This window comes from Chiloscyllium plagiosum, unplaced genomic scaffold, assembly GCF_037043375.1.
Source record: "Chiloscyllium plagiosum isolate Xiang-an unplaced genomic scaffold, Cpla_swu_hap1 HiC_scaffold_1, whole genome shotgun sequence".
Lineage (NCBI taxonomy): Eukaryota > Metazoa > Chordata > Chondrichthyes > Orectolobiformes > Hemiscylliidae > Chiloscyllium > Chiloscyllium plagiosum.
Window position 1 is genome coordinate 163,422,771 of NW_028270139.1, and position 22,836 is coordinate 163,445,606.

Sequence of the window (22,836 nt, forward strand, 5' to 3'; positions counted from 1 at the left end):
CGAGACAGACAAACCACAGCTTTACACACACTCTCTTCACCTGCACCCAGCTGGGATGCCAGCCCAGGAACTGTGCCCCCGAGTTCAATGGTAAACTGACCCACACGCCTGTCAGAAACCTGTCAAAATTGCCAGCCTCTTCTAACGTCAACCTGGCCAGCCCTCTTCAATGCTGAGCTCATATTCCATCTTCAATCAGCTCCATCTTCCCACTCACAGGACTACCCATTTCCCACCTGCACCCCCCACTCCTCACCTCAGTTCAGGATGTTTCATGCTTTTTCACATCTCAATACCATTGTATGTAAGACCATAACATACAGAATTCGGCCATTCAGCCCATCGGATCTGCATCACCTTTCGACCATGGTTGATGTGTTTCCCAACTCCATTCTTCTGCCTTCTTCCCATAACCCTTGATCCCCTTACAATCAAGACCCTACCTATCTCTACCTTAAACACACTCAATGACTTGCCCTCCCCAGCCCTCAGTGGCAATGAGTTCCACAGATTCCCCACCCTCTGGCTGAAGAAATTCCTCCTCATTTCAGTTCCCTCACTCTGTGTGCCCTCGAGTCCTAGCCTCTCCTACTCATGAAAACATCTTCTCCCCGTCCACTCTATCCAGGCCTCTCAGTATTCTGTCCATTTCAATCAGATCCCTCCCCCTTATCCTTCTAAACCCCATCGAGTACAGACCCAGAGGCCCCAACCACTCCTCATATGACAAGCCCTTCACCCCCGGGATCACTCTTGTAAGTCACCTCTTAACTCCTCCAATGCCAACACATCATTCCTTAGATACGTGGCCCAAAACTGCTCACTGTATTCCAAATGCAGTCTGAGCAGAGCCTTATGCAGCTCCAGCAGTACATCTCTGCTGTTGTATTCTAGCCCTCTTGAAATGAATGCCAACATTTACCTTCCTAGCTGCCAAATGAACCTGTATGTTAACTTTAAGAGAATCATGAACTTGGTTCCCCAAGTCTCTTTGTGCTTCAGATTTTCAAAGCCTTTCCACATTTAGAAAATAGTCCACGCCTCTATTCTCCCTACTGAAGGCATGACCTCACACATTCCCACATTATATTCCATCAGCCACTTCTTTGCCCACTCTCCAGGCCTTTCCAAATGCTTCTGTAGCCTCCCCGCTTCCTCGACACTCCCTGTCCCTCCACCGATCTTAGTGTCATCTGCAATATGCCCTCAGTTCCTTCATCCAGATTGTGAATGTATAACATGAATAGCTGTGGTCCCAACACTGTCCCCTGTGGAACTCCACTAGTTACTGGCTTCCATCCTGAAAAAGACCCCTTTAATCCCCACCCTCTGCCTTCTGCCAGTCAGCCAATCCTCTATCCACGCCAGTACCTTGCCCCTAACACCATGGGCTCTGATCTGACTGGGCAGCCTCCTGTGCAGCACCTTGTCAAAGGACCCCTGTAAATCCAAATAGGTCACATCCACTGGCTCTCCTTTGTTCTACCTTGCTTTGTTCCCTGCTCAGAGAATTCTAACAGGCTTGTCAGGCATGACCTCCCCTTGGTGAAGCTGGGCTGACTCAGCCCTGTTTTACCATGCCCTTCCAAATACTCCACAAGCTCATCCTTAATAACTGAGAAGCAAATATGGAAGGATATCAAGTCAATAAAATATGGAGCTGGTAAAACACAGCAGGTCAGACAGCATCAGAGGAGCAGGAATGTCAACGTTTCAGGTCAGGAGCCTTCATCAGGACCTGGAGAGGGGGAAGGGAGCTCAGAGATAAATGGGGGGGAGGTGGGGCTAGGGGAAAGGTAGGTGGGGTGGTGATAGATGGATGCAGATTGGAGATTATTGTGGAAGTGTGGAGTGGATAGGTGAGATATGTGAGGAGATTTCAGTTATCTGAAAGACTAATAGGGTTGTAATGGGAAGGGGGTTTTAATTTTCCAAACATAGGCTGGGACTGTCACAGGGTTTGGATGGAGTGGAATTTGTTAAGTGAATACAAGGAAGTTTTTTGTTTCAGTATGTGGATGTACCTATGAGAGAAGGTACAAAACTTGACCTACTCTTGGGGAAATAAAGCAGGGCAAGCCACCAAGGTGTCAGTCGGTGGGCACTTGAGGCCAAGTGACCATAACTCTATTAGTTTTAAAACAGTGATGGAAAAGGATAGACTGGATCTACAAGTTAAATTTCTAAATTGGAGGAAGGGCAATTTTGACAGCATTAGGCAAGAACTTTCAAACGTTGAATGGGGGAGGCTATTCACAGGTAAAGGGACGGCTGGGAAGTGGGAGGCCTTTAAAAATGAGACAGCGAGAGTCCAGAGACAGTGTGTTCCAGTTTATGTGAAGGGCAAGGCTGGTAGGTGTAGGGAACGCTGGATAACTAGGGAAATTTAAATTCTTGTCAAGGGAAAGGAGGCATTGTTAGGTATAGACAGCTGGGATTGAGTGAATCCCTAGGGTAGGACAAGAGTAGAAGGAGTATACAAAAGTGGGATATCAGGATGGCATAAAAGGGGATCTGAGATAGTTTTCGTAAATAGGGTTAAGGAGAATCTCAAGAAATTCCACAAACACATTGAGGACAAAAGGGTAACTAGGGAGAGAATACGGCCCCTCAAAGATCAACGATGTGTGGAGCCACAGGAGATGGGTGAGATTGTGGCCAGCAATTCACTCTTGACTCTGATCTCCAGCATCTGCAGTCCTCACTTTCTCCTCTGAGATGGGCGAGATACCACACGAATATTTTGTGTCAGTATTTACTATTGAGAAGAACCTGGAAGCTAGAGAACTTAGGGAAATAAGTAATGACATATTGGAAAGAGTCCATATTACAGAGGAGGTCATGCTGGATGTATAAAGGTGGATAAATCCCTGGGTCCTGATTAAATGCTTCTCAGAGCTCTATGGAAAGCAAGGGAAGAGATTGCCAGGCCCTATGTTGAGATATTTGGATCATCGATAGTCACAGGTGAGGTGTCGGAAGACCGGAGGTCGGATAATGTGCCATTATTTAAGAAAGGTGGTAAGGAAAAGTCAGGGAACTACAGACCGGTCAGCCTGACACCAGTGATGGGTACAGTCTTGGAGGGATTCTGAGTGACAGGATTTGCATGCTTTTGGAAAGGTGAGGACTGATCAGGGAGAGTCCGCATGGCATTGTGCGTGGGAAATCATGTCTCACGAGCTTGACTGAGTTTTTTGAAGAGATGACAAAGTAGATTGATTAAGGCATCGTGGTAGACCTTGTCTATATGGACATCAGCAAAGCATTCAACAAGGTTCCACATGGTAGACTGGTTAATGAGGTCACATGGTTTTACATGTCGGCGAAGGTCTGAAGGGCCGAAGGGCCTACTCCTGTGCTGTAATGTTTTTTGTAATGGGATCCAGGGGGAGTTAGCCAATTGGATACAAAATTGGATTGAAAGTAGAAGTCAGAGGGTGATGCTGAAGGGTTGCTTTTCAGACTAGCAGCCTGTGACCAGTGCTGTGCCAGAAGGATGTGTGCTCGGTCCAATGCTTTTTGTCATTTATATAAATGATTTGGATGTGAATAAAGGTGATATGGTTAGTAACTTTGCACAGGACACCAAAATTGGTGGTGTGGTGGACATTGAAGAAGGTTACCTCAGAATACAACAAGACCTTTAACAGATCGGCTAGTGGGCCTAGGATCTGTAGATGATATTAATTTAGGTAAATATGAGGCAAACCAGGGCAGGACTTCCACAACGAATGGTAGGATCCTGGACAGTGTTGCCGAACAACAGATCGAGGGGTACAGGTACATAATTCCTTGAAAGAGGAGTTGCAGGTAGACCTGGTGATGAAGGAGGCACTTGGAATGCTTGCCTTCATTGGTCAGAACATTGAGTGTAGGAGTTGGAATGAGCCCTTCTTCAGGGCTTATGCCCGAAACATTGATTCTCCTGCTCCTTGGATGCTGCCTGACCTGCTGCACTTTTCCAGCAACACATTTTCAGCTCTGATCTCCAGCATCTGCAATCCTCACTTTCTTCTATAGGAGTTAGAATGTCATGTTACAGTGGTACAGGATATTGGTTAGGCCACTGTTGGAATAATGTGTGCAATTCTGGTCTCCTTCCTATAGAAATGATTGTGTGAAACTTGAAAGGTTTCAAAAAAGATTTACAAGGATGTTGCCAGGGTTGGAGGATTTGAGCTACAGGGAGATGCTGAACAGGCTGGGGCTGTTTTCCCTGGAGCGTCGGAGGCTGAGGGGTGACCTTATAGAGGCTTATAAAATCATGAGGGGCATGGAGAGGGTCAATAGCCAGGGTCTTTTCCTTGGCGTGGGAGAGTCCAAAACTAGAGGGCACAGATTTAATGTGAGAGGGGAAAGATTTAAAAGGGACCTAAGAGGCAACTTTTTCACGCAGAGGGTGGTGTGTGTATGGAATGAGCTGCCAGAGGAAGTGGTGGAGACTGATACAATTACAACATTTAAGAGGCATTGCAATCGGCTAATGAATTGGAAGGGTTTGAGGGATATGAACCAGATGCTGGCAAACGGGAGTAGATTATGATTCGGAGTAGATTAGGTTGGGATATCTGGTCAGCATGGATGAATTGGATCAAGTGGTCTATTTCTGTACTGTACAACCCTATGATTCTGACAATAGACTCTAAAATCTTACCAACGACGGAGCTAACCTGCCTGCAGTTTCCTGTCTTCTGACTCTATCCCTTCTTAAAAAGGTGTGTTACATTCGGCATTTTCCAGTCCTCTGGGTCCCTCCCATCACCAGCAACGCCTCTGCAATCTGCTCAGCTTTCTCCTTCAGACTTCAGGGTGGTAGCCCCTCTGGTCTGGGTGATTTATCCACCTTCAGAACTTTCTGGTACCCCAGCACCTTCCCCTTAGTGATGGCCACTACACTCACGCCTGCCCCTCACTCTGAGGACTTCTAACCATGATCTCTGCTCCTTCTGACTCTCCAAGTCATAGAAACATAGAATACCTACAGTGTGGAAACAGGCTATCCCACCCAAACCCCAACCCCCTACCCTCTCATTCTGCATTTCCCCTGACTAATGCTCCTAACGTACACATCCCTGAACTCTTATGGGCAATTCAGCATGGCCAATTCACCTGACTTGCACAGCTTTGGACTGTGGGAGGAAACCCACACAGACACGGGGAGAATGTGTAAACTCCATACAGACAGTTGCCCAAGCTTGGAATTGAACCCGGGTCCCTGGCAGTGTAAGGCAGCAGTGCTAACCACTGAGTCACCGTGCCGCAAGTGAATGCCATAACTCAGAGGATGATCACCTTGGTGCAGTCACTGAACGGTAAACGAGACCGGTGTAGATCGGGAAGGACTCAGAAACTCACCCACATGGTCTCCTGAATCTGCCGAGTGTAGCAATGCAAATGAAGACAAAACTTCAGTTAGAACATGAGAACCTAGAGTAGGAGGAGACCATTCAGCCCCTCAAATTTGCTCTGCCACTTACTATGATCAGGGCTGATCTCATCTCGGCCACAACCCCACTTTCCTGTCTGCTCTCCATAACCCTTCAACCCATTACTAATTAAACATCTGTCCATCACCTTAAACTTAGGTCCCAACAGCCCAGAAAGAGGCCTTTTGGCCCATCAAGTCTTCACCAACCCTCCAAAGAGGATCCCATCTCAACTCAACCTCCCCCCCCCCCCCCCCCCGAATCCGTATTTCTCATGACCAATCCACCTGACCTGTACATCTTCAGACAGTGGGAGGAAACCGGAGCACCCGGAGGAAACCCACGCAGACACGGGGAGAACGTGCAAACTCCACACAGTCAGTCGCCTGAAGCTGGAATCGAACCCAGATCCCTGGCACTCTGAGGTGGCAGTACTATCCACTGAACCACCTGGCATCTTCCACTCTCCAAGTTGGTGAATGCCACCAATTCAAAACCCTCTGACAGAAGTAATTTCACCTCGTCTCTGTTTTAGATCTGCCATCCCTTACCCTAAAATGATGGCCTGTCGTTCTAGAATACCCCTCATGAGGGGCATTCTTTGCATATCCACTTTACCAATCCCCTTTAACATCTTATATCCCTCAATTAGATCTCCTCTCGTATTTCTAAACTCAAGGGAGTCTGGACCTAAACTGCTCAATCTCTCTTCAGAAGGTCACCCCCTTTATTGCTGGAAGAAATCCAGTGAACCTCCTCTGAACTGTTTCTTGAACTCAAAGCGTAATCGAGTGAATACTTACTCCACACATGGAACAGGACCAACTTATTTTCAAATTAATCATGGGATATGGGTTTCGTTGGCAATGCCAGCATTTGCTGCCCATCTCTAACTACCCTTTTGAAGGGGGTAGGGAGCTACATTGGCAACCTGCTGCAATCAATTGGATCTCTGCAGCAGTTTGGTACAACAGAATGGCTCCTGAGGTCATTTTAGAAGGTCATTAAGAGTCAACCACGTTGCTGTGGGTCTGGGGTCACGTGTAGGCCAGACCAGATAAAGAGGGTGAAATAAGCCCAATGAGGCCGGTGTCCTGTCACCAAGTCACCCTTCATTTACACATGGAGAGTCCTTAACACTGATCCAGTTCCCTCAGCACCAGCTCTCAGAGTGAAGAGAACTCTGACCCTCCTGTTTATATCTGTCAGCCAGAGCTCCCATTAGGCCAGATTAACAGCCCCAATCAGGGAAGTCGTATTCTATGTCCACCCGGCTGACCTCGTTATAGTCACTACATGGGACAGATTTTTTTTCCTAAAGGATATTAGAAAAAAAGACGAGCTTTTCCAACAATCGATGATAGATGTTGCAATTACCATCATTGAGACATACTTTCAATTGCAGATTTATTCATCAAATTGAAGTTCCAATATCTGACATAAGGGGTTTGAAATTGGTACAGAAATGATTTTTTTTTGAGAATGAGGGTACTGTCTCGTGCTTCAACATCTGCTTTCCCAGGACTTCAATGTCCTTGGTCCCCTCAGCTCCCTCGGTTTGCAGATCTCCAACCTTCCCCAGGGATTGAGAGCCCGGTGGAAAAAGTGAGGACTGCAGATGCTGGAGATCAGAGCTGAAAATGTGTTGCTGGAAAAGCGCAGCAGGTCAGGCAGCTGATTCTCCTGTTCCTTGGATGCTGCCTGACCTACTGCACTTTTCCAGCAACACATTGAGAGCCCGGTGCCCAATGATTGCTTCCTGATCCTTTCCAAACCTTTTAAATCTGCTTCTGGGCATATGGTATCAGCATATTTAATTAGCAGAGCTAAGTCCTTAAATTAAAGGAAGGCCTGACCTCAATGGCCTTAGAATCGCTGAGTCCAAAGCTCAGTCCCTGCTCCACCCAGGAATGGCGACATCTAGTGGGGTATTTGTCAGTCGTGATCTTCTCCTCTCCCCACCCTAGCACCTTTGGACTGTGGGAGGAAACCGGAGCACCTGGAGGAAACCCACGCAGACATGGGGAGAATGTGCAAACACATTCCCTTCACCCCAGGGGGGGGGAGTGATAAAAGCAATTTGGAGAATCCATGGCACCATTTGTCAGATTTGCAACCAGACTGTAAGCATTCTCACCATTTCATTACACCGTCCCAGCGAGAAGTGCTTAGATATGAAAGCAATACAGTCGCCATCCTGTCAGACGGTTAAACAACTCGTGAGCTTTTCAACTAACAAGTAAAAGTAACGATTTATCCCTGAGGTGGGAGACAGTCAGCTCGATGGTCAGATGCGCTGCTCCTCCTGAGTTCGGGAATATTTAGGAAGATTCTAGTATGTTTCCTGAATCTTTCGGTTCTTCCAAATTTTTAAGCATCAATTACTATAGCGTCCTCACACTGGCCAGTTTATATCTTCCAAACAGGAGATATCATGACAACCAACATCCCCAAAACTTTTCACCAATAGTTCAAGACAGGCAGAAACAAAGGGACAGTGATGAGCAAAGACACAGGATTTATTCTCGTCCAATCTGGAATTGAAATGTTCAGGAATCTTTAAACCAGTGAGGGTTGGCTCAATGTTTCCCCATTGATGCTGAATGTTTAACTTATTGTCCATCTCTAGTTACTCTGGATGATCAAGTACGTTAGCGCAGTTACCCTGGTATGGAGCTGCAGACATATGAATGGTGGAGTGATAGGTGGGTACAATATTGTTGAAGCACAGAAGGAGGCCATTCAGCCCACTGTGCCTGCCTAGGTTCTGTTACCTAGTCCCAATCACATGCTATTTCCCTACATCCCTGAGCACTATTTCTATCCAATATACATTGCTTCCTAGACTTAACCCATAAACTACCAGATTCATTGAGTTCAAATGGGTTCGGATAGGATTTGAGCTCATTATGTCATGAATTTTAACCCAGCAGTATAGCCACTAGGCCACAGTACCCATATGAAAGACCCCATTTCATATGACCCTGGTGGTCAAACACCAAATGGCTATTGATGCCAATATGGGTTTTATCTCTCCAAGGATAAGGACACCAGATATAAAGTCCAACCCTCAACCTCCAAGCTACCCTCCAAGTTATGCTCTACTTGATCTGGACTGTAACCACTGGTTCTTCACTGTCACCTGGAAACTCTTCACCATAGTGACTGCAATGAAGAAAGAAAACAGCTCCTCATTGCAGTACCAGGAGGCAACTATGTGATCGATAGTGCAACAGCAAATATATAACCCGTTAGGTACATTGAAATGATTCCTGTGAAGTCTTCAGGAACTAGAGGAGAGATTTCTACAAGAAAGGAATTAAGAACACTCAGCCCAAGAAGTTTCGAAGGTCTAACCCAGATTGTGTGATTAAAGCCGCCCGAAACGTGACACTGAAGTTATGTAAATAAAGCCAATACGTACATGGAGGCTGGACATAGAAGGGAACTTATTCAAGGTTGAGCTGGTCATGCAGCCTGCAAACTGCAAATTAAAAGGAGTTGTTAGAAGGGTTAGTGCAAGAAGCAACAATGAGAATGAGTATATGAAACACGTATGGAAGGGCATCTCCATCCAAACATCTTCAAGGCAGGTCTCAACATCACCTTTGGAAGTATAACACTGTTCATTCATCCTACCAGCACTGGCTCAACCCGATGGGAAAGGCTATCAGTTTGGTTTAAGACCCTAAAGTTCAATGATTAGACAACTCTTCTCCCCACGATCCATCTCCAGCACAAGTCAAGACTATTGGATCCAGATCCAAGGTCAGTGAGGAGAGAAAAATGTTGGAAAATCCCACTTTAATCAATTCAATTAACTGAGAGCAAGTCCTGTACTCCACTGACCATGATAATGGTACCTGGGATCCATCTAACTATTCCAAGAGGTGCTCAGATTTGAACTGATCCAGATCCCTTGTGAGCACATGCCCTGAGTCAACATTCATGGCATCAGCTGGGAATCTGTTCCAAGGATCTACTGTGCACCAAGAAGTGGCAAACCACCCTGGCCTAACCACACCCATGTGCATTTTACTACCATCAGGGTCTTTCCTTGCTTATGGCTCCCCAACTCCACCCACACAGATTCTACACCTTCCGACTCAATATCACTTCTTGCTGTCGATTTAATTCCATTTCTTACTAACAAGCCAACTCCGCTCCCTCTGTCCATCTGCCTGTCATTTTGATTGGACACGTATCCTTGGATATTTAGTTCCTAGCCCTGGTTCCCTTGCAGCCATGGCTCTGTGATACCCACACCACGTCAATCACAGGATGTGGGCATCACTGGCTGGCCCAGCAATCACTGCCCATCCCAGAGAGCAGTCAAGACTCAACCATATCATTGTGGTTCTGGAGCCATATGCAGGTCAGACCAGGTAGGATGGTCCTTCAAAGACATTAATGAACTAAATGGATTTTTCCTGACAATCGTCAACATTTACATGGTCATCGTTGGACTCTTAATTCTAGATTTTTATTGAATGTAAATTCCATCATCTGGGTTGCTGTATTAATTATCTAGCGATAAGACCTCGAGGTCATTGCCTTCTCTTCAAATTTGCACACAGCAAGCTCCCACAAATGGGACAGTGGCCAGATCATCTGTTTTGGTGATGTGGATTGGAGAATAAATAGTGACCTAGATGCCATGGAAAGCTCTCCTGTTCCTCCACAAAATAGGGTCACGGAATTTTCTACATCCACTTCATGGAGAACAAGAGCAAGGAGATAATGTTGAACTTGTACCAGACACTTGTTAGACCTCAGTTGGCGTGCTGAATTAACATTAGAATAGGATGTGAATAGGATGTGTATTTGTGAGCACCACATTATCAGAAAGATATGAACAGATTGGACAGAGAGTCCAGAAACCATTGACATGAATGGTTCCAGGGATGAGAAACTGCAGAGATGAGGATAGATTGAGGAGGTTGGGACTGTTCTCCCTGGAAAGAAGGCTGAGAGGAGATCTGATGGAGGTTTTCAGCATCATGGGTGAGCTGGAGGGAGTAGACAGGGAGAAGTTCCTGCTCGAGAAAGAAACAAGAACAAGATGGGCATAGCTGTGCAAACGAAGCAAGGGTGATGTGAGGAAAACACTTTCTCACTCAGCGAGTAGTTAGCATATGGAAGGCACTGACTGGAAAAGGGGTGGAGGCAGGTGCAGCTGAGGAATTGGATGATTATTCCGATAGAAACGGTGTGTGGGGCTGTGGGGACAAGACAGGAGGTTGGTATTAGGGAATAGAACCGGAACAGGCCTGAGGGGCCAAGTGGCCACCGTTACAGCGAAACAATTCTATGATTCTTTGAACATTTCCTCTCAATCTCAGCATCTCTGACAGCGTACTACCTCCTTCAGTCACAGAGTCACAGAATCATCAAGGTCGATAACATGGAAACAGGCCCCTGCCCCCTCAGTTTTCACAATTAAACTCCTCCCATTTGTCTGCATTGGGTCCACATCTCTCCATACCTATCCCATCCATGTACCTGTCTAAATGTTTCTTAAATGACAAAATTGTACTCACTTCCACCACTACCTCTGGCAGCTCGTTCCAGTCACACACTACCCTCTGTGTGAAAACATTGCCCCCAGCAGCCTTTTGTATCTCTCCCCTCTCACCTTAAATCTATCCCCTCCAGTTTTAGACTCCCTTACCATGGGGAAAAGCTAGCTACCTTATCTGTGTCTCTTATGATTTTATAGACCTCTATAAGATCCCCTACAGTTCAGGGGAAAAAAGGACCCAGCTATCCAGCCTCTCCCTCTAATTCAAACCTTCCAATTCAGGTAGCATGCCAGTAAATCTTTTCTGCGCTGTTTCTAATTTAATATTACCCTTCCTATAGAAGGAACTGCGGGCAGAGTTGATGTTTCCCTAATGTGGGATTTGGAACATGGAACCTTGTGTCTCAGAGACCAGTGTGTGAAAAGATGAACTACAGGTGAAATTGAAACAGAAAACACTATTACGAATGTGGCTGAACCAAAACTGATCACACGGTCACTATAACAAGGCTGTCTGTGAAAGCTTGCTGTGTGCAAACTGGTTGCTGCTTTTCCTGCAACAACGCTTCAGAAGAGTTTCATTGGCTGTAGAGATTTTCAGGATGTCTTGGAAATGTCAATCTGGAAATACAAGGCTTTTTCCTTTGCCCCACCTACTGTGAATGACGTTTTTAGCTGAGATTTCACTGCATGAGCGCTGGGGAAATCGACTGTTCTGTAATGTTGGGTTATTAATCAATGACGAGGTGTTTGACCAGAGCAGAGATTAGACACAAATTGAAGCTGATGGCAATGTAAGTTAATAAAGGACACGGCACTCCACAAGCTTTGTTGTTTTTCTTTATGACTTCCTGTCCACTTAATCAATAAAGTCAAACTGAAACCAATGAAGAGTAACCAGGCACTGTCAAGAAGAGACACAGAAACATCAAACGGCACATCTTTGGTTAAAAAAAACTGAGTTGTACTGACAGAGATGGATCGGAGCCTCAGCAGAGATAAATATGGATATCACAGACAAACAGACGGCCAAGAATAGTTCTGTTTGAGAGTGGAAGGATACACTTACCTGGCTTGCGATCAGAGGTTGCCTGTCATCGATATCAATCAGCACATCATCCCGGAATGAGGGACTTCGTTCATCTGCAGAGAGAGAATAGACGGTCCAAGCTAACGGCTGCCTCCAATTTACAGGCACATCAAAGCACAGGCAGTGCCACCACTGGTGGGAAGGTGGCATTACAACGTGACCAGTTTACATAGAAGGTTCCCAATCGTAACACGGGCAAAGACATTCAGGCTGGAAGAAGAAGAATGGGACTTTTTTTTAAAACTGGGTTTGGTTTTCAGTGGGACATCATGGCCCAGATATCCCTCATCCTTGAAGCTTGCATCACCTCAGGATATAGGTTAATGCTAGGAAAAGTAACTTGCTATTGGAACATTCTGGTTGGCACTCATCAGGACATAATCACAAGAATGCCAAATCTCAAAAGCAATGACAACTTATGTCACATGGGTAGTTGATTAGATTACTTACAGTGTGGAAACAGGCCCTTCGGCCCAACAAGTCCACACCGACCCTCCGCAGAACAACCCACCTACATTTATCCCTTCACCTAAGACTATGGGCAATTTAGCATGACCAATTCACCTAACCTGCACATCTTTGGACTGTGGGAGGAAACCAGAGCACCCAGAGAAAACCCACGCAGACACAGGGAGAATATGCAAACTCCACACAGACAGTTACCTGAGGCGGGAATTGAACCCGGGTCTCTGGCACTGTGCCACTGTGCCGCCCACAAACAAGAGTACATGAGAAAGCACGTGGATTCTGATTGGTTGAGGCATTGTCATGGAGAGTGTGTCAGGGAACAATTACCCCAAAGGAAGAATAAAGTAGAACCCTAAAGCTTTCTACAGGTTTGTGAGGAATAAAAGGATGACTAGGCTAGGAATAGGGCCAGTCAAAGACAGAAGTGGGAAGTTGTGCGTGAGGAGATCGGTGAGGTGCTAAATGAATATTTATTCTCTGTCTTCACTCAGGAAAAGGAGAATATCATGGAGGAGGAGACTGAGATAAGGGTATTAGTCTTAAAAGGATTGAGGTTAGTAAGGTGGAGGTGTTATCAATTCTAGAAGGTGTGAAAGTAGATAAGTCCCCTGGGTCGGATGGGATTTATCCGGGATTCTCTGGGAAACTAGGCAGGAGATGGTCGAGCCTTTGGCCTTGATCTTTGAGTCATCATTGTCTACAGGTTTAGTACCAGAGGACTGGAGGACTGCAAATCCTGCGCCCTTGTTCAAAAAGGGCAGTAGAGATGACCCAGGTAATTATAGACCAGTGAGCCTTATTTCTGTTGTAGTAAAGGTTTTGGAAAGGACTATAAGAGATAGGATTTATAATCATCTCACAAGCAACAATTTAATTGGAGATGGTCAACATGGTTTCGTCGAGGGCGGATCGTGTCTCACAAATCTTATTGAGTTTTTTGAGAAGGTGACCAAGCATGTAGATGAGGGTAGGGCAGTTGACGTGGTATACATGGACTTCAGTAAAGCCTTTGATAAGGTTCCACATGGTAGGCTGTTGGAGAAAGTACAGAGGCATGGGATTGAGGGTGATTTAGCAGTTTGGATTAGAAACTGGCTTTCTGAAAGAAGGCAGCGAGTGGTGATTGATGGAAAATATTCAGCCTGGAGTCTGGTTACTATTGGTGTGCCACAAGGGTCTGTTTTGGGACCACTGCTGTTTGTCATTTTTATAAATGACTTAGACACAGGCATAGGTGGATGGATTAGTAAGTTTGCAGATGACACTAAAGTCGGTGGAGTACTGGACAGTGTGGAAGAATGTTACAGGTTGCAGGGGGGACTTGGATAAACTGCAGAATTGGGCTGAGAGATGGCAAATGGAGTTCAATGCAGCTAAATGTGAGGGGATGCACTTTGGGAAGAATAACAGGAAGGCAGAATACTGGGTCAATGGAAAGATTCTTGGTAGTGTGGATGTATAGAGGGATCTTGGTGTCCATATACATAGATTTCTGAAAGTTGCCACCCAGGTTGATAGGTTTTATTGGTAAAGGGATTGAGTTCCAGAGACGTGACGTTATGCTGCAACTATACAAAACGCTAGTGCGGCCGCACTTGGAATATTGTGTGCAGTTCTGGTCGCCCCATTACAGGAAGGATGTGGAAGCATTGGAAAAGATGCAAAGGAGATTTACCAGGATGTTGCCTGGTCTGGAGGGAAGGTCTTATGATGAAAGGCTGAGGGACTTGGGTCTGTCCTTATTGGAGAGAAGAAGGCTAAGAGGGGATTTAATGGAGACATACAAGATGATCAGAGGATTAGATCGGGTGGACAGTGAGAGTCTTTTTCCTAGGATGATGACATCTCCTTGTACAAGGGGGTATAACTGCAAATTGAGGGGTGATAGATTTAAGACAGATGTCAGAGGCAGGTTCTTTACACAGAGAGTGGTAAGGGCATGGAATGCCCTACCTGCTAATGTAGTTAACTCAGCCACATTAGGGAGGTTTAAACAATCCTTGGATAAGCACATGGATGATGATGGGATAGTGTAGGGGGATGGGCTTAGATTAGTTCACAGGTCAGTGCAACATTGAGGGTTGAAGGGCCTGTTCTGCACTGTATTGTTCTATGTTCTATGTTCTAAAGCTTTTGGTTCAACTCAATATAAGGCAAATCAATTCTAATTCAACACAGAGCAGTAGAGCATAGGAAGAGGTGCCTTGGCCCACACGCCTGTGCTGAACATGATCCTAAAGTAATCCTATCTGCTTCAGCGTGGCCTATACCCCTCTATTCCCTTGTCTGTCTAAATGCCCCTTGAACATTTATATTATCCCGGCTTCTACCACCTCCCCTGCCAGTGCATTCCAGGCACCTACCACCCTCTGTCGAAAAAAACCTGCCTCTCACAACACCTTTAGACATTCCCCCTCACCTTAAACCTACGGGTTGGTGACGAGTCGCCGCGGCAGATTCACTGTCGCTGATTAGCCACTGCCAGTTCTCCACCAGCGTTTCTCCACTGGGGTCGTTTGACCTCTGGAGACTATTTGCCACCAGAAACATATATATGTACTGATTGTTTTCCCTCCCGCCTGTTCTTTATTACTTCCCAGCCCCCTTTATTTATACAACTACATACTACATACTGATAAAAAGATTTAAAATAATTATCATTTTATTGGTTTATATATAAAAATGAGTCACAAACTTTAACCAGAAAAAGGAAATATATTTTAAAAAACTTTATAATGGCAGTAAAATCTCACATTAATATTAAACAATGAAATTTTAGTTCATTTGATAGTTATGCGCTTTTTATTTATAAAGATAAAAGCCAAAGCAATTATCGTTTTTGCTTTTAAAGCATAATCAGGATTGGTGTTGTATTGATGAGTTGCTCCAACTGCAGCAATATGTCTATACAAACTTTGTGCCAAATGAAAGAAACAGCCCTTAATTCTAACTTCAGGAAAACATTCTCTCACAGCACTGATAGCTGTCTGCTTAAAGTCACAATGGATATACTGTGGTCTGGGATTAGGTACCAAGGACTTCACCATTTCAAATATGCATATATACGTTGAACGCTGCTTATTTGGTAGAAGCATTTACAATATTGGATGGTCAAAGAAGTAATCATATAATTATATTTGGTAGGGAATCTTGGATACATCATTTAGCAGAAACGACGTGGTTTGTGGATGGTACGTTCAACATAGCCCCTATTTTATTCTCTCAGGTATATTGTATTTTAGCAAAAAAGACTTGATGGGCTTCATCCAATATTGTATATACTTCTATTTGCGGTGGCGAATTGTCTTCAGTGACCAATGGGCGGTGGCTAATCGTTGGCGGCGAATCTGCTGTGGCGAATGGTCCCATCCTGAAACCTACACCCCCCCCTAGTATTTGACATTTTTACCCTGGGACAAAGTCGCCGACTGTCCACCCTATCCATGCCTCTTATAATTTTATATCCTTGTATCATGTCACTCCCCAGCCACCTTCCCCCCCCCACCACCGCAGCTTCCAATGCTCTAAAAAAAAATCTATGTTTTCCTACAGTCCTTCCTTTTCACTGGAGTATAGTTCTGCTGAGCACTTTGAAAAATTGCTTTGAAAGTCCTCCACTGCTCATCAACTGTCCCACCATGAAGTAAGTCTTTGGTTCCAGTCTACTTTAGCCAACTCCCACCTCATCCTATTTGAGTCTCCTTTGTTTAAGCACAAGACCCTAGTATTGGATTTTATCTTCACACTCTCCATCTGTATTCTAAGTTCAACCATACTGTGATCGCTCCTTCTAAGAGAATCCCTGACTATGAAGTCATTAATTATTCCTGTCTCATTACACAGGACCAGATCTAAGATAGTTTGCTCCCTCGTTGCTTTGAGAAAACTATCACAGATGCACTCAAAGCCCTCCTCCTCAGGGATACCCCGACCAGCCAGATTCGACCAATCGACATGTAGACTAAAGATCCCCAATGATAATTACTGTACCATTTTTACAGGCATTAATTATTTCTTTGCTTATTGCCAGCCCCAGTGTGATGGTGCCAGTGAGCTTTTCTTTGTATGATTTCTAATTGCCACCCAAACGGATTCAACCTTATTCTCCCTTGAACCTGCATCATCTCTCAGCACTGAATCAGGAAAGGAGTAGACCACTCACCCGTCTCAATAAGACTATGGCTACCCTTTTAATTCCAAGTTTGTTTTACTATTGATGTGGCATCACTGGCTAGGCCGGCATTTACTGCCCTTCCCTAATTGCCCAGTGAGGAGTTAAGAGTCAGCCATGTTGCTAAGGGCCTGGAGTCAAATGTAGGCCAGACCCACAGCAATGTGGTTGACTCTTAACTGTCCTCTGGGCAATTAGGGAGTCATATGTAGGCCAGACCAGGTAAGGATGGCAGATTCCTTCCCACCAGCACATTAATGAACCAGAAGATTCTTTTCTTCCCCTGAAACAATTTCATGGTCACCATGAGACTCTTTATTCCAGAATCTACTGTCTACTATGGCAGAATTTTAACGTCAGATGCCAAGAACATTACTTTGGGTTTCTGGACTAATAGTCTAATGATCATACCAGAAGGTCACTGGTCTTCCCACGTCCATTCAATGATCTTTCACCCCTTTGCTTATCAAGAAACTCTTCCTTAAACATTCTCAATGATTCTGCTTTGACTGCCTTTCGAGGACACGAGTTCAAAACACTCAGAAAAATGGTTCTCCTGATCTCTGAGTTATGTAAATGATGGATTATTTTAACAGTGCCCTCAAGTTCTAGAGTCTTATTTCTCTTTGTGGTCATCGGCCACTTCAGCAACCAGCTCTTTGGTCCCTTCATCGTTTCTATCATTTGTACAAACCTGTGGTCCCAGCACTGACCCCTGTGGCACACCAGCTACCAATCAAAAAATCTATTCTTCCTCTCTGCTTCCTGGTAACCAGCCAATCTACTGTCCATGTTTATATGTTACCCTTCACATCATGAGGTTTTATTTTCGACAATGACCTTCGTCGTGACCCCCTTATCAAATACCTTCTGGAAATCAAAATACTCTCCATCCACTGGTTCCCCTTTATCTACTGGACAAGTTAATTCCTCAAAGGGCTCCAATAAATTAGCTAAACATGGTTTTCCTTTCACAAAAGCATGTTGACTCTGCCTTGAACTCCTCTACATGCCCTGCTGACTTACTTTCAATAATATCTTCTCTACAGCTGACGTTAAGCTAGCTGGCCTGTCGTTTCCAACTCTCAGTCTCCCTCCATTTCTGAATAGGAAAGTCACATTCATTGTTGCTGCCCGCCTTAGTTATCAACCATGATCTGGTCAGTCACCGCTACTCTAGGTCTGAAGGGTATGGGCTCACAGCCACTCCAGAAGTACTTTGAGTCCACCTGGTGCTCATTGAGGGTGTAGGATTGAGGGTGTGTTGCACTGTCAGAGGCATTGATGTTTTTGCATACGTTGTTACACAAAGACCATATCTATCCTCTCCAGGAGATCGAAAACATCTGCTGGCATTTGTAGAATTGTAGGGAAGTCCTCCATGGTGTTGTGGATTGTGTGTGTGTGTGTGTGTGTGTGATCACATAAATGGAAACAATCTCATTGACGAGAGACTCAGTCTCACAGAATAGAGAGAGAGAAAGGACACAGATGGAAGTGTCCAGGCCCGAAAATGACGGCAGCAGGGTCCCTAAATCTGCAGAGTGTGCACCACATCTCTGAAAGGTTATCAGTCCCATACCCCAGAGTTTTCAGCCCAACCCTAACTCTGGCTGTGGCTCAGTCTGTGCACTGTGACGCCTCCCTGTGTGGTATAAACCTTGCCGCTCTCCTTGCATGTCCATTGGAAAGCCGAGAGTCCTCTTACCAGACTGCAGAGCAGCAGCAGAGTCCCTCCTCTCCGTGTAAGGATCACAGTAGAAATCTGCCAAGGACCTGATGGTGCACTGTCCTACAACAGGTCGTCTTCCAAACTGCCTGTTATCAATCACCTTGACAGTGATGGGTGGACAGTACAGCTCCTCTTTTGGTAAACGCTGGGGGGGGGGAGGGGTGAGGGAATCAATTAAAAAAAGATTTAAAGCATCAGTGAAATATCTTCAGACAGTTTCTGCCCTCCTACATTGTTCAAAGTTACCTTCAGCAACAGCACCTCACCTTTCAAAGGCATTTTACAGCCTTCTGGACTCCAGGCAGAATTCCACAATTTCATATCCCAACTATTACTCCCATTGACTTCAGACAGCAAGGCTGAGAGAGACAGATTGCTAATCAGTTCCGGGATCAGGAGTTATGGGGAACAGGCAGGAAAGAAAGTGGAGCTGAAGATTACCAGACCAGCCACAACCTCATGGAATGGCAGAGCAAACTCAGTGGGCTGAATGGCCTACTCTCCCTGCTTTGTCTTGTTATTAACTGCTCTTGCAGTTTACACCTCCTCCGGACCCATCTCTGAGGTTGTTGCTGTCCCATTAGCATCTCCTTTTGGCTTACACATTATCCCTTTCATGATTCAACTTAGTCATAGATAGAGTCATAGAGTCCTACAGCACAACGGCAGGCCCTTCAGCCCATACCGACCAAAATGGCCGTCCACACTAACCCAATTTCCCTGCACTTGGCCCATATCCTCCTCATCCTTTCCTATCCATGTATTTGTCTAAATGCCTTTTAAATGTTACTAATGGCATTTACCCACTTCCGCTGGCAGCTCATTCCATATGTGTACCACCCTCTGTATAAAAAGGTTGCCCCTCAGGTTCCCTTTTATTCTTTCCCCTCGAACTTTAAACTGATACCCTCTGGTCCTTGATTCCCCAACCCTGGGAAAATTCACCCTCTCATGATCTTACAACCTCGATAAGATTCCTCCGTCAGTCTCCCACGCTCTAAAGAAAAAGTTCTCACTTGTCCAACCGCTCCCTATAACTCAGACTGTTCAGTCCTGGCAACATCCTTGTAAATTTCTTCTGCACTCTTTCCAGTTTAATAACATCCTTCCTATAGCAAGGTGACCAAAACTGAAACAATACCCCAACTGTGGCCTCACTAACATCCTGTACAACTGCAACATCACTTCCCAACTTCTACACCCAGTGCCCTGAATAATGAAGGCCGGTGTGCCAAAAGCATTCCTCACTGCTCTGTTGACCTGTGACTCCACTTCATCTGGGTCACAGACATTCCTTTTACCTGTTTCTACCCCTCACTATCCCAGTTGCCCTGTCTTTACACTCATGTAAAGTGAATGACACCTCTAACCTCCCCCAATTATAATGAAAGGACATCAACTGAAATGTTAACTCTCTTCACAATTCATTTCCCCTTTATTCTTTCATGTTATATGGGCATCGCCACTGGGCCAACATTTATAGCCCATTCCCAATTGCCCAGAGGGCAATTAAGAGTCAACCACCTTGCTGTTGGCCTGGAGTCACATAGAAGGCCAGACCAGGTAAGGACAGTAGATTGAAGACCAGAAGAAACAGGAACAGGAGTGGGCTGTTCAGCCATTCAATAGAATCATGGCTGATTCGACATTCCTCACATTGACTTTCCTGCCTTTTCCCGCAATCCTTGATTCCCCGACTGATCAAGCATCGATCTCAGCCTTAAATGTACACAAGGACTCTGCCCCCCCACAGCTCTCTCTGGGCCAAGTAGTTCCAAAGACCCACAGCCCTCTGAGAAAAGAAATTCCTCCTCATCTGTGTCTTCAATTGACGCACCCTTATCCCAAAACTATGCCCTCTGGTAGTAGACTCCCCCATGAGGGGAAGCAGCCATTCTGTAAGTATCTTGCCAAGCCCCTTAAGAACCCAATATGTTTCAGCAAGATCACCCCTCATGCTTCTAAACTCCACTGAGTAGATTCCTAACAGATCCCATTTTTCTTCATAGATCAGCCCTCCCATCCCAGGAACCAATGTGGTAAACTTTCACCGTACTCCCTCCATCACCTGAACTCCTCCCTCGTTAAGGATTGTTGGAATACAGGGACAGCTTACCACCTCCATGAACAGGACTGAAGTGCTGAAGTTTGGATTCTTCTTGGCATTTTTAATGACTGAGGACTGCACCATCTGACCTCCACATTCCACGATGAGGCTGGGAGAAGACACGCTCGCTAGTTGGTAGCTCTTCAGGTTCCTCAGACCCCAGGCTAGAACCTGCGGGAGATTCACAGGCCATCAATAAATGAGGACAATGGTGCGGTCCTAACTGAAGCACCCTCAGACTGCGTGGCCGTAATTTGAACAGGCGAGATGTGGAGAGGCAGGAAGAGGCTGCTGTACTCTATAAGCACCAGCATGGATCCATCGGGCTGAATGGTCCGTTCCTATGCTGTAAAATTCTATGTAAGGATTACAACTGCTCCTGTTGATTACAAAAATGAATCTCACTGACCAGGCCAGCATTTATTGCCCATCCCTAATTACCCAGTTAAGAGCAGTTAAGAATCAACCACGTTGCTGTGGGTCTGGCGTCACGTGTCGGCCTGACCAGGTAAGGACGGCAGTTTCCTTCCCTGAAGGACATTAGTGACCCAGATGGGTTTTCCCACCAATTGACAATGGATTCACAGTCACCACGAATTCCAGTTTTTTATTGATTTCAAGTTCTACCATCTGCCATGGCGGGATTTGAATTCAGGTCCTGAGAACATTACCGGCGATAGTACCACTAGACCACTGCCTCCCCGTTCCAGAGATGAACACACAATCCTCGAGAGACAAGGTTAATCCACCTCATGAACCAGCTTTGGGAATATCTAATAGTTTACTGAAACTGAACTAGAAAAGGAATAAAGTGTAATAGAAATGGAAAATGGGAAAGACGTGGTAATATTGTGTAATATTGGACAACGGGATGTGAGGATCCACTAGGAGCAGTACTGGGGTTGGTATTATCCATCATTTACCGAAACAATGCAGAGTCCTGCATTCAGAAATACAGCTTCATAATTTATGGATGACAGTAGTTGACACAGAGGAGGACTGCAATAAAATGTAGGGACACATGAATAAATGCGCAGACTGGGTACAATTGCTCTAGTCTGATCACTGATGCTTGTACATTACTTGACTGCTTTAGTCTGTGGATGGAGCATTAGTAAGAGTACACTGTATGGAAAGATGGAGTGTCAAATGGCTGACTCACAGTGAAGACTCTGGGGAAATCTGGGAGTTAGCAGAGACATTTTTCATGCTAAGACTTCTGTAAGGTTCTGAGATGTTTAAAGTTCTATAAATAAACTCTTTGAATTTAGAACCTGAGCCATAATTGCATTGTTCTGAGTAAAACCAGATAAATGATGTATGTCAAGAAACACAAACCTTACTGAATATTAACCTCAGTATAGAAATATATGAGGCAGCATAATTTGGTATGATTCAGAAGGAGGGTTTCAGGATGTTTGGAGAATAGATTGGGATATAGGAGCTGGGGATGTAGATGTCTACATTTCACTAACAGCACAGTTTAGGAAGGCCATTGAAAAGCAAACATGACACTGGAAATCAATATCAGAATTAGAAATCATCAAAATTAAATTGAACTTGTGTAGAAATTGAATTGAATCACACCTGAACAGTTCTCGACTCTATGTTATTAAGAAAAGGAGGGAGAGGATTTGGAGGTGGTTCATAATGTGATACCAGAACTGAGAGCTTATATTGATCAGGACAATTTTCTCTTGAGAACTGAGGAGACTGTGGAGGGACCTGATGTTGTAAAGTTGGAAGGGGGAATTGTTGGCAATAAAGTGGAGATGATACTGACGTTCTGGTCTGATCCTTACTCCAGTATAAACAACCCAATCCAATCTTGTTGATCCACTAGCGAAAGAGACAGACTTGTGAACACCCACCTCAATGGCAGTACGTTGCAGAATGGGTTTAATCCCCTGAGGCACCATGTAGATATTGGGTTCCCGCTGTGGGGGTGGGTAAGGCAGGTCTGTATCATCCTCCTAGTGAAAGGTGGCAAAGAGAGGGAGAGAGAGAGGAATTAGTGGGGTCAGGGGAATGTGCCACTCAGTGAGGTTACGACACGCTCAAAGCCGACGTGCAAACCAGAAAAGCAGACATCCGGGGTGGGGGCAGCAGGATTAAAAAGCAGCCATCAAAGGAAATGCTCATTACTACATTCAGGTTTGTTACTGAGCAGCACTGTCCAGGTAGGACAGAACGCCCACAGCTCCCACACAGAGGCAGCATACACATGCACAATCTCACACTCTCTCACACCCACACTCTCACACACACTCACACACTCACTCTCTCACATCCACACTCTCTCACACACTCTCACACTC

At 45.2% G+C, this 22,836-nt stretch overlaps 1 protein-coding gene across 6 annotated transcripts in view; it reads right to left on the reverse strand.

Moving 5' to 3' along the window:
- dysf (dysferlin, limb girdle muscular dystrophy 2B (autosomal recessive)) overlaps positions 1–22,836 on the reverse strand; it is a 407,686-nt gene that overhangs the window by 46,431 nt on the left and 338,419 nt on the right. For 4 of the 6 annotated variants that reach the window (XM_087991921.1, XM_087991926.1, XM_087991931.1 and 1 more), the window contains 5 exons: positions 22,390–22,491; positions 20,528–20,689; positions 18,388–18,556; positions 12,020–12,093; positions 8,854–8,913 (listed from right to left, as the gene is read on the reverse strand). In XM_087991921.1, coding sequence (XP_087848047.1) covers positions 8,854–8,913; positions 12,020–12,093; positions 18,388–18,556; positions 20,528–20,689; positions 22,390–22,491 — 567 coding nt within the window. The remainder of the gene's footprint in view (positions 1–8,853; positions 8,914–12,019; positions 12,094–18,387; positions 18,557–20,527; positions 20,690–22,389; positions 22,492–22,836) is intronic. The other 2 variants (XM_087991945.1, XM_087991938.1) reach the window with 1 other exon arrangement.